General features: G+C 36.7%; 2 protein-coding genes and 1 long non-coding RNA gene across 3 annotated transcripts; 2 read left to right on the top strand and 1 right to left on the bottom strand.

The window, feature by feature from the left end:
- Positions 1–2065: 2065 nt before the first annotated feature.
- LOC136237924 (uncharacterized) lies at positions 2066–3902 on the bottom strand. Its single transcript, XR_010692641.1, has 4 exons — positions 3478–3902; positions 2951–3070; positions 2740–2842; positions 2066–2655 (listed from the first exon to the last, which is right to left on the bottom strand). It is a non-coding gene; the product is annotated as an uncharacterized lncRNA (long non-coding RNA).
- LOC136237922 (uncharacterized) lies at positions 2451–6655 on the top strand. The gene is made up of 4 exons (XM_066028187.1): positions 2451–3944; positions 4599–5321; positions 5936–6271; positions 6323–6655. The coding sequence occupies exons 1-4, from the start codon at positions 3165–3167 to the stop codon at positions 6524–6526; spliced, it is 2043 nt and encodes a 680-aa protein (XP_065884259.1). The 5' UTR covers positions 2451–3164; the 3' UTR covers positions 6527–6655.
- A 212-nt stretch (positions 6656–6867) lies between these two features.
- On the top strand, positions 6868–11982 carry LOC136237923 (sentrin-specific protease 1-like). The gene is made up of 10 exons (XM_066028189.1): positions 6868–6964; positions 7017–7047; positions 7388–7455; positions 7567–7680; positions 7733–7855; positions 7914–8071; positions 10252–10327; positions 10388–10438; positions 10503–10547; positions 11611–11982. Exons 3-10 carry the CDS (start codon positions 7405–7407, stop codon positions 11626–11628), a joined length of 636 nt encoding a protein of 211 aa, XP_065884261.1. The 5' UTR covers positions 6868–6964; positions 7017–7047; positions 7388–7404; the 3' UTR covers positions 11629–11982.
- Positions 11983–12390: the final 408 nt, after the last annotated feature.

Here is a 12390-nt window from a genome sequence, read left to right as displayed (position 1 = left end):
CACACACACACACACACACACACACACACACACACACACACACACACACACACACACACACACACACACACACACACACTACGCCCATCGACCTGGAGTCCATTCTACGGAGAATAGAGTTCCTAGCAAGACAACATCTCATAACAATAGAAGTCTGTGGTGAAGTACCAACAGCAGTGTTCTCTAAGCTATTCTGATCATCAATAGTGTTGTTACCTGGAGTGAGAGCCACTTGTCCCTGATCTGTCAGCACCAACAAGTTACAACCATAACAAGCGATACCTTCCACCTTCATTTTGCTACTGTCTGAGGCAGCTAAGTCTACTATTTCATCATTCTCAGTACAAAACTCTATCTTTGAGATGTTAGATAAACTTTCTTCCACTCATCGTAATTCTCTATATTTTGTGTCGGGTTTCGTTACTTTCACATCGTTTGGTGACCCACGTCATAATTCGTAATAGCAATTAATCCATGACAGGAAATGAGTAGTCACGTTACATGGTGTACACTAAGGCGGGAATTGCTTGAATGCTCAGCCATATGGCAGAGTGGACTGTCGGTCTAACAAAGTACGGAAATTATTACTCGGGGATTGTAGAAGAGAACAAGATAGATCAACTACTTGAACTGCACAGAAGAGACACAGTTTCAACATTTGGGACGCGAAATAGTTGCAGAGCTGCACCAGCCAAATCAAAGAGTGAAACGGAAGATTATGACTTCTATCAGGTTTAATACATAGCTGTAGCCATATTAATTCAGTAAGGTATAGATGTACAGTTGTATACCGTGCTGGGCATGAAGTAGCTACTGTAGCAGACATGGGGCCAAGTACATTTAAAAGTACTTAAGTAAATAAGTAAAGTACAAGTACTTTTGAGTTTGTGAAGTACAAGTACTCCAATTGAAATCACGACAGTACTTAAGTAAAGTACAAGTACATACTGAAAGTACTTGGGTAAAGTAAAAGTACAGTACATTTTCCTATAGCCGCAAAATTTATGCAGCCATGCATAATAACTTAAGTTTGAGGTACAAACATGCAAGGTACAGTTTTTATATTCACAGAACTGCTTAGTAATCATTCAATTTTTAAATCAATATAAGTCTATTGTGCTCAGGTCTAAATTCTTTTTTAGTGCAATGCTAAATAACTGCTTAATTGGGATAAATGATACGAGTACGAAAAAGAACATGGAAAGGGAAGGATACGCTATGCGATTATCTTTCCAAAAAGTTTGCAGGGTTGGTTTTTTGTACACATGGGGTTTCCAAAAATTGCTAGTAGTCATCAAGTTCAGCATGTAAAGTAATTTCAGTTACCATAGTTGAGCTGTCTTCTTCACAAGGAATGCTGTATGATGTAGAAGAATACATGCACTATAAATGATAATTTCATACCAAGTGTTACTTACCACCAATTCAACAAACCCCTCATTACAGTAGTTGCATTTAGCCTTCAGTCTCCTTTAGATAAAACTTCAGGAATTGCAAAATATTTCATGACAGCAGGTATACTTTCAGGATTTTTATCAACCATTCTCTTCAACTCTCAATTTATACAACAGCATTGTTTTTGTTACCATACAACATAATAATTTGACGGGGGGAAATTTTGACGAATGTGGTGAAATGCTTGCCATTCGTCAAAATTTTCCTCATCAAAGCTTACGTAACTAGTCAATTAGAATACTTCTGGTGCAGGACATTCATCAATATTCAAGAGATAGAGAATTCATCAAAATTTCCCCCGTCAAATTATTACACTGTACAGTATATATACCAGAATTCCAACAAAACAGCTGCTCATGGTTAGATGATATGTAGTAAGGTTGTAAAATGCACTAAAGAATTTCAAGCTAAAAAACTATAACTTCATCAAATTTATTTTTATTAACATTCACTATGTACAAACTACAATGTTTACGGTACTCGAAAGTACTTTAAGTACTCAAGTACATAGCAAAATACTTGAGTATAAGTACAAGTACATTGACGTAATTTAAGAAAGTATTTAAGTAAAGTACAAGTACTTTCAAACTTGTACTTAAGTGTACTTAAGTATAAGTACTCATGTACTTGGCCCCATGTCTGTACTGTAGAAGCCAATAAATGTGGCAATTAATATGTGGCAATTAATATGTGGCACTTGCACTTTTACTCCTCCACAAATGTCTGGCAGCCTCTCCAGGTCACCTCTGACATAACTCTGTGGTCCTACTAGCTACATGCATATCAGTAGATCGTCTGTATAGATGACCAAGTTGTCGAATGTGCAGCAAAAGTAATAGTTATTTTTGTGCATTCTATAAACACAGCCTGTAGTTGATAGCTGTGATATACAGTTAATCAATATTGATACAAGTGCATATACCATCTTTATCAAACTGTCTAATAGATTACTTTCTCCAAGTAAATCATTACTTGGAACTCCCAGCCCTTCTTTGCTTCTGTGCCAGTTTAGCCTAGTACAGAACAAACAGTACACATGTACATGTGATATGTAAGAATATGTAACGTAAGTAATAGCAATTATAATAATGTACAGTTATAAAATCATGTCAACTCTTTTAGATTCCATGCTCCCAGAGACTATATTGGAAACACTCCATTGGTGATCATACTATCCAGTTTAACAATACACCTTTTGCTCTAGGAGAAAAGCGGTTAATGCAGTGCCAATATGGAGTTCAAAACAAGCAACCGAATACTCCTAAAAACACCGATCGGATTTACCTTCAAGGAACAAGGAAACAAGGATGTTCAGCTCATGTTGAACTACGAGAATTTTATCTCTTTCCCGAATATAATGTAAGTTCTCTTGTATCCCCAGAATCATCTGCGAAGCAAATCCGTCAAATAAGGGAAGACACACTGAAACCTTTGAAGTCTAATTTACAGCAGAAAGTAGCTGTACAGACTACAAGGAAATATTATGTGAACTTACCAACTGAAGATGCCCATCACACCTGTCACCAAACGCGAGGAATCATGGGGTTCTCCCAAAAAGTTCATCCTGAACTTATCAACAAAATACAGGAACTTGTTTGTGCAGGCATAACAGATCCTATGGAGATGAAAAGACTGCTGAAACATCATGTGCACCATTATATGTGTGCAGAGCATCTTCCTGACCCAATGACAGAGCATACTACCCAAATATGGAAGATATATGTAATCACATTAATAGGGCAAAGAAGGCAATGCAATATTCTGTTATTGATCAGGAAAATGCTCTTAGGATGATAGAGCAATGGTCCAAAGACTCCCCCAATTCCTTATATACATTTCGACCATACAGGGACAAAACAATGAACAATGAACAGGATGACAACACATCGCAAGGACAACTGAACACTGAACAAACTTTACTATGGGTACACCAGGAACCATGGCAACAACAGCTCATGGTGAAATATGGGAATATTATTTCACTAATGGACGCTACTTATAAGACAACACGTTACGATTTACCTTTGTTTTTTATCTGTGTTCGAACCAATAACGGATATTGTGTGGTGGCAGAGTTTATAGTGCAGTCTGAATCTGCTGATTGTATCAAAGAAGCAATCTCTGTACTGAGGCAGTGGAACCCAGAGTGGTGTCCAGAGTTCTTCATGGCTGATTTCTCAGAAGCTGAAATCCAAGCACTGGAATCTTCCTTTCCCAACAGCTTTGTATACCTTTGTGATTTCCACAGGGAGCAGGCTTGGGAGAGATGGGCTCGTGATAAGAAGCATGAATTAAGTCCTGTTGATGCTGAGATACTGCTGGACCACCTTCGTGCATGTGCCTGGGCCCCATCAAATGACAATGACTCTGAGCTACCACTAGATTATAATTACCAACAGTGTGTCAAGGTCATGCAGAGCACAAACCTGTGGAAAAGAAATCAACATGTTCGTGACTGGATTGATGGTACTTGGCTGAAGTCATGCAAGGCAAGAAAACTAGTGTAATTTGTAGTGATAAATAAAACAAAACTCTAGCTGCTTATTTCTAAATCTAGATCATATATTTGCTACAGTGCATGTACATGTGACTGGATTTGACAAATCCAAGCTTCTACACACATCCAATTCTTTGACTTTAACCGCTTGTAACTTGACCAGGCAGTCAGTATGCTACTGACCTATAATATGCAATAACAGGTCAAATGATAAAATTGAGTCATGGTCTTTTAAATCTGGGAGTGTGTGGAAGCCTGGTTTTGTCAAATCCGGTCAAATATGTCAACAACATTGTTGCAGACAAATTTATTCTGTCAGTGCTCTCACTTAATAGTATGTATAGTAGGGATTGAGCATTTTACACTTGTACAACTGTAAACTATATAAGTCCTTGGGTAAAAGAAAGGACTTTTATATGTAGAAACATTGTGTGTCATTCCATCTTAGCATTGTTACATGTAGATTTATGCATTTTTTTTACAAAACAACAGTAATTATATGACCAAACAGTGTATGTGGTACACTTTACAACAGTGATATAACATAAGACTCTTTTGCAGATTAATTTTATTGGTATGGACTGTGTATATAATACATCGCAAGTACATATATATATATATATATAATATATGGTTGTTATCGCAGAGGTGGGCAAGAGCTTACGGAGATAACAAGTACCATGCAGCAGTGGAAACCAACAACGGAGCTGAAGCTTTGAACAAGCTGTTGAAATACCAGTACTTGCCAAGAGGAAAGCGTATGATGCTGTCAAACATGATTCGTACCATTGTTGAAGAGTTTGTCCCTGCTCTTCACTATAGGTACATTTTTCAAAACTTCAAGCAATCAAATTCATACAGATCCTACAATCCTGCAGTGGTTCCCTCATATCTACAAGGCCGTCCAAAGCGTACAGTGTTACATTGTCTTCACAGGCGAGCTACAAGCAACAAAGTTACCAAGTCTATGGTAAAAATCATTGATGATGGTAAATTTGAGGTGCAAGGCAAGCATAAAGTTCATACCATAGATTTTGGACTAACTTCAGATGTGCCAACATGCACTTGCAAGGACTGGGAGGCACACAGAATACCATGCAAACATTTTTTTGCAGTGTTTAACTGGTTTCCAGAATGGGGATGGGAGCGATTTCCTAAGAGCTATCAAAGCTCACCCTATCTCTGTTTGGACGAAGATGCTATAGCCACCTATATGCAGTGTAACAGTGATCTGTCAAATGGAAGTCCTGCTGAGCCTCACCGGATTTCTGCTAATATAGAGGAAAGTGATGAATATTCTGAAGTAGATGGATTGCTTCATGACGAGGATGAAACAGGTGATCAACTTCTAGGGGAAATCCCATGTAAGGTAAGAATAATTTTATTTGTATGGTATACATCCTGTACATAGTCTTGCAAGGGTAAACCCACAGTTGTATATATAACCAGATAGAGTATAGCATTTGCCAAATAACAATAGTAAACCTTAAGTGGATCAATGTATGCCTGTCTCAGTAAGAATATGCCTTAAGCATTTCTGGTGTAATGGCCTATGTAATTCATACAAATAGCTAGAATTATCAATACCTAAATCATTGGGATAAAAAAAATTGTGTCAGATTATTATAGTGTTACATAGAAAAAGTGTTATTGGTACATAAAATAAAGTTAAATAATAGAAGTACTCTGGATATACGATATACAAAGGTGTCGAATTAGAGAAGTTTCGCTGCAATGACAATAAGCTTGATTTTAGTGCTTTTTTATAAAGAAACCTTTGTATTTCAATTATACACATTGATAATACAGGTTAACTACCAAAGTGGATAACTAATACTGAGCCATCTACAGTATAGTTAAAATTTTCAAAAAATTTTGATTATAAATTTGGTTCGTTATTTGTTGCTAGCTATAGTTATTCAATGAACCCCTCAAATTTTTGTGAAAAAGTTTTAATCCTTGAAAATACATGCATATATACAGGAAAAGAAATCTGTGGACAAGTTAGCTGAAGAAACCAGAACAACCCTTAAATGCATTATTTCCTTGACCTACAACTGCACAGAAGAACAGCGAATGCCTTTGAAGGAAATGAACAGCGAGCTCAGTAAGTTGATGGCTACATTCAAGGCAAGTCTTCCTCAGGAAAAAGGGCTATTGATTCGTCCTGAGGTCAGGAAAGCACTGAAACAATCACGTCAGAGAAAAAATGCAGCTGCAATTGTATCACAATTACCGATCAAAGCAAAGCGAGGAAGAAAAAAAAAGAAGTCAACTTATAGAAACCGTGTGGGGTGGAAAGCACAAGTCCTCAGGAAAGTATGGATAGACCAAATATGTAAATTAATATAACACCTTCAATCACAACAGGCAGCAGAGAAAACAGTGAACAAATACAAAAAGGCAAGAAGTAGTAAACAGCAGAATGGTTCAACTACCAAGTCAGGTAAAGATCCTACAACTACTGCATGTATATATATGTGTGTGTGTGTGTGTGTGTGTATGTGTGTGTGTGTGTGTGTGTGTGTGTGTGTGTGTGTGTGTGTGTGTGTGTGTGTGTTCTTTAGCATCTAGACACAGACGAACACGGTGTGGAGTATGTTCACCTTGTTGTCGCAAAGACTGTGGCAAGTGTTTATCATGTAAGGACATGGTGAAATTTGGTGGAAGTGGGAGGAAAAAGCAATGCTGTCAGCTCAGAAAATGTATCAAACCATTGAGTCCAATCAAACAACAATCAAAGAAACCAACAGCACAGATAGAAGGAAGATGTAAAATACACCTTACAGAGCAACACAGAAGGTCTATATTAACCAGAGCTACTCAGATCACAAATAAATATAAGAGCCTTCGAAAGCGCAGGTTTGAAGAACACAGTATCATTGCTCCAGCTAAAAGACTTAAGTTCACACACAAGATAATCCAACAGATAAATTACAAGGCAACACACTACATTTCACCAAAACAACATCAGCTGATACATGTAGCATTGCTATAGTACAGAACACAAAGGTATGTACGTAAAATATATACAGTGCATAAAAGTATATAATTTGTACTGCAGGATGATTGTAGATCCAGTGTAACAACACAAGGTATGAAGCGTAACTACATTTTAGCATGAAAGTAAATATTCATACTCTTGACTGTGCATTACAAACATTGCATCAAGCAGGTATAATAAATCTTCAAGTTTATACTATGCATTTGCTAATTATGTAACTATATAGTGCTCCAATTTTCTTCACAACCTTTGCACCATAATTGCACGCTTCATCATCGCACAAATGCTGCAATGTCTGGTTCAATTACAATTTGCCATAGTACTAGGAAATTAGGTACATGCAGGCCACTGTACATGTAATGGTATGATGGTATGAATTTCTTTATGTTCAGCTATAACTGACAGTGAACAATTTGTAAATTATTAATCAGGTTATGCAGCTGATGTAATGGATATTTCAGTGACAAGCAGGCACACAGAGGTTTTGTTTCCTTCTTTGGTAAGTAGCATTTCCTTGCAGTATATTTACATAATTGATCTGTATTAGATATTACAACTGAAGTATTCATTCTACTTTTGTATGAATTAATTTTTTCAATCACACAAACAGATGGACAGAGTATTGAGTGGGCCTGGAGACGAGATAATCTGTTCAGATTTTCATATATCAGTGACCAGAATGGACATGCAAACATTATTGGGTGTAAACTGGCTGAACGATCAGGTACTATACATAAAGGTGTACACGATTGATTATGGTTAATTTTTTTCATTAGATCGTTAACTTCTATTTTAAGCTGATAGCATCTTTAGAAAGTTCTGTGTACGCAACTGCATCCTTCTTCTACACTAAGCTTACTGTCAGTGGCTATGAGGGAGTAAGGCGATGGACAAATCAAGTACAGATTGTCAAATTGTTGTACTTATTCATGGAAGTTATTTTGATTCTGCTTCCAGGTTGATCTCTTTGCACGCCAACTGGTTCTTATTCCAGTTCACCTTGGCAATCACTGGGCTACTGTTGTCATTGATTTTGTTGCTAATAAGATTGTTTACTATGACTCCAAAAAGCCTACACAGAAATCTGCCACTCCTCCATGTCTGTACAACATGCGGTATGAGATCACTATAAACTTTTAAGTAGAATTTTGCATGTGCATGTGGATGGCTGGCTGCTTCTTGTGAATAACACGTCTGTACAAAGTATCAGTAGTGAAATGGTATTGGCCATTTTTTACCTAAATTGCAGACTATCAGATCAGTAGTGAAAAAATGGTACCACTGTACATCTAACTTTTATCACAATTACATATGCTACTGTGTATTTTTCAACTGTTTTAAAAAGCTAATGGGCTTTGTAATACATACAGATATTTTATTTTATATTGGGATGTGACCTTATACATAAATTATGGTATGCCCTGGCTGCAGGTCTGTGATAACAGTATTTAATCCCTGACACATTGCCCATTTTCCAACCATTTGGCAGGACATTAGGCCACTCCAAATAAATTCCCTGTTTCCTGTCCTGGACTCAAGCATATTTGCACACAGGCGGGCGATTCATTTTCATTATTCCATTACAAGATTGGCAAGTTTTCAAGTCATTATTTGCCTGGCACAACCATAAAAAAGCTTGCTTAAGCTTGTACCTAGCTTCCTTTTTAATTTAGTTGCAAACATAACACAGAATATTTGTGCTGACTTGATAGCACTGCTGACCTCGCTGCTGACACGTGAGCTGACATTGTTACAAGTTCCTGTACAGAATGCAAGAATAACAGGAAAATAATGGAAGAATATGGAATAATGGAATATTTAGAGGTGACAGTAACCAGATGCGAGCGGTGGACAGGAAACAGAGAATTTATTTGGAGTGGCCTTATGTTCTTTCAAACAGTAAGGAGAAACCTACTGTCTGTGCTGTTTATACCATATACGGCAAAACTTTCAAGGGGGAAAACATTCGTGGTTTTCGCGATTATGCTGCCAACTGCGAATGTTTTCCCCTCGAATATTTTGTGTGAAAAAACCCTAAAAACTATATATAATTATACCTTTTTACATTTTTTTAGGTCTTCAAAGCAGAGCAGCGGTTTTGCAAGCTCACACATTTGACATTCTTTAGTTAGAGAAAAAGATAGTGTTTGTTTGGGAATGCTTCGTTTTTTAACACTCAACACATGGTGCTTCTTAAGTATGTCAAGCTTAAGAAACCGACTTTGCCAGTTCTGGAGGAGTCCTTAAGTGCTTATCATGGTTCACCAGGCACTTAGCCACTATCTGCGAATATATTCCCCGCAAATTGCAAGATTTCTATGCAACCGCAAATATTTTCCCACGAATTGTACTGCTTCTGTGCATCCGCGAAAGTTTTGCCGTATACGGTATTCCAACTACCAGTTGGTTACTAGGAGACATTTCATTCTTACAAAACCAAGGCAGGGACCACAAATATACCCTGAAGCACATAAAATGCAGTTTTGCGACTGTAACAAACAACACTCATGCTACTTGGCAGTACAATAGGCAAAATGCAGTGCATTTTTGTCTCTCCAGTGTATTGGTGTGTCCAGTCATGGTGAACTGCATTGTTTGTCTGACCAACTACAAGTTAGTCAACAAATTCGTCCTGACACTTAAAAATTCTAATCATAAGCCTTGCTATACATCAATCCCTCCCTCTAAGATAAATTTGGTCTTCCATGATAATGATTTTAACTAAATAAAATGTACCACCTCTGAGCAAAAACCTGACCAGTTTGCATGTTTCAGTTTTTGAAATAAATCACATCAAAATACAACTGTGTGTCAAAAATAAATTTACAGACATTCCAATCACTTTGGTAAACAGTGAAATGATTAAGGATTGAATCTGATCTAACCATTGGATTTACCTCTTAATGGAGAGTACGTAAGAATACCTTTTGTACCATGAAGTTACATGTGTTTGTTTATGTTACAGTAAAATATAACTTATTTTTCATCGCCATTTGTAAAGTTGCCTCTTGTTTGAAAGCGTAATGAGATACCATAGAAGCAGAAAATTTATGGGAACAATATTTGGCAAAATGAACAATTTGCATGCGCTAAATTTTCTCTATGATGCTCAAGAAACTATACTTGAAAATATAAAAATGGAAAGTTGTGGTGCAAACCTTTTGTGGTTAATTATGTGATTGTATGCATGGAAGTCAAGTTTCTCAGATTCAGTCCCACCTTAATGTTATGGATGAAACATATGCTATCAATGTACACATAAATACTATACCGTATGCTATTTGTTCATTTCTAGAGATTACCTTGTTAGAGAAGCACATGAGAGACAAGTACATTTTTTAGCTAAGAAATTTCGTCTGCAAGTAGCAAAGGTAGAAACTAAATAATGTATATGATAGGTTGATCCTATTTCTCCATTGTATTTTCTATAGGGGATACCACTTCAACACAATGGTTCCGATTGTGGTGTTTTTACATGCATGGTAAGAAACAAAGTTATAGCCACATATAAAGCATAATAAATTATGTGTATGTTTGTGTTTATAGTATGCACGATATAAAGTTTTTGGAAAGCAGTATGACTTCAATCAGGTTAGCACACAATGTTTCTCAAATTATGGTAGTCAGTCTTGTACTTGTATAATGACTGGTTCCATTTAGCTAGTCACAGATTATAAAATTAAAGCATCTAATTCCTGATTATTACGTCTCGAATTAAAACCAATACATAGTGCAGCCATAGCCAGCAACAGGGAAACCATCATGCATTACTGCAAATGAACACCTTGAGCTGTTAGTGAAAAGAAATGACACACAAAAGAGGGAAAAGGCAAGTCCATGGTGTATGCATTGTTCAAAAATTTTCATACGTCAGGCAGTTACCCAGTCAGTTTTAGTCGATCAGGCAGCAAAAAAAAAAACAAAAAAAAAAAACAAAAAAAAATGCACAGCAACTTACTAGAAGTGTTTTGGGTCACACTGAAGGCACTGGTTATACCTAACCTATCCTGCCAAGGCACTGTGAAGGTATTGTGAGGTTGGTTTCTGCTGAATTTTTTTGTGAGAAAGTAGTGCAATTAAAAAGTAAACCTCCACGATCTCTACCACCGTATTGCAGTATATGCAATAACATTTTAGTAGATTAATGAATTGCCCATTCATCTATTATAAATCTTGCCCATTCATATATGCGACCGAATTTTGGAAAATCACCCATATGAGCGTGCATGAAATAATTAGAATTTTTATGTTTAGTGGGCTGCTAATAAGAACAGGGAACAGTTATGAAAATAGTTCAAGAATTTTCTTTATAATTTAAGGTATTGAGAATGGCTTAAATCCATCAACAAGTAGATTTGCACTATAAAGTTCGTGATTTGATCATTAAATATTTTAGGTGTCAAATGCACCCATATGGGTGATATTCCAAAATTCAGTCACATATTATAAAATCCAATCAATATTTGGAACAGTCAATTATTCATACTGTACAAGAACAACTATTTTGCATGGGTTTCTTGGTGTTACACAAATGTTTTAAGGTTGACAGTATACGTACATACCACTACTCACAATTTAATACCAAATTTCCTTAATGCTTCTTTTAGCTAAACACGCTATAAATTTTGTACTCTTTGCTTGTATCTATATACAGGAAGACATCAGGGGCTGATACAGGGGAGGTGGATGGGGTGGCTAGCCACCCATCATGAATTGAACTACTAATTACTTACACATACAAATCAAAGCATTAAAGTACTCATACTGATCACATAAAACACTTCTAGTACACATTTTTCTGTTATCTTTAGTCACAAACTCTTTGCATATTTGTTCAACATTCAGCAGGAAACTAAATCCTTGCATTGCCAATACTCCGAGGTTACCCAGTCTTTCATCACTCATAGTGGTGCGCAACCATGAATGGATTTGCCTGAGACAAGAAAAGGTCCTTTCTGTCTCAGTGCTTCTGATGGGTTGTATTGCCAATATGCAGAGGAGTTCTCATATATTGGGGAAGAATAGGATCTGAATCTTCACTAAACAAATGAGTTATAGACTTATCCTTTAAAGTTGCGCAGAAGTTACTGCAGTGATTTTTCCATCTAGCAAGCTCACTATCAAGGTAAATCTAAATGATTCCATTTAGATTTTAAGGTGGTACATATATAACTGATGGTTATCTTTTGTGGCAATTACAGGTGTTTACAAGTATCAGTGTTTCTTTAGGTTCAGTACAAGTGGCCAGCACAAAATTTACATTTATAATTATGAGTCAAAATCACTTCCAGATTCAATCTCGGGGGGACAATTTTCTAAATTCTCCTGGGGGCATGCCCCCAGAACCCCCTAGTAAGAGCATGCTTTACATGCTGAGTGTGCTTCGCACAATGAACCTATAAACACAAACACTTTGATGATAAATCCCCACTTC

The sequence above is a fragment of the Dysidea avara genome, chromosome 11 (genome assembly GCF_963678975.1).
Source record: "Dysidea avara chromosome 11, odDysAvar1.4, whole genome shotgun sequence".
Taxonomy (NCBI): domain Eukaryota; kingdom Metazoa; phylum Porifera; class Demospongiae; order Dictyoceratida; family Dysideidae; genus Dysidea; species Dysidea avara.
The sequence above is the reverse complement of the archived record's forward strand: the minus strand, read 5'-3'. Positions and strand labels throughout refer to the sequence as shown.

Bases quoted from the DNA above. Each gene is read 5' to 3' on its own strand.
- LOC136237923 (XM_066028189.1), top strand. From the start codon at position 7,405: ATGGATATTTCAGTGACAAGCAGGCACACAGAGGTTTTGTTTCCTTCT. The intron at 8,072-10,251 runs GTATGAGATCAC...GTTCATTTCTAG, and splicing joins CCATGTCTGTACAACATGCG to AGATTACCTTGTTAGAGAAG. The intron at 10,439-10,502 runs GTAAGAAACAAA...TTGTGTTTATAG, and splicing joins GTGGTGTTTTTACATGCATG to TATGCACGATATAAAGTTTT.
- LOC136237922 (XM_066028187.1), top strand. From the start codon at position 3,165: ATGGAAGATATATGTAATCACATTAATAGGGCAAAGAAGGCAATGCAA. The intron at 3,945-4,598 runs GCAAGAAAACTA...TTGTTATCGCAG, and splicing joins CTTGGCTGAAGTCATGCAAG to AGGTGGGCAAGAGCTTACGG. The intron at 6,272-6,322 runs GTATGGATAGAC...CAATCACAACAG, and splicing joins AAGCACAAGTCCTCAGGAAA to GCAGCAGAGAAAACAGTGAA.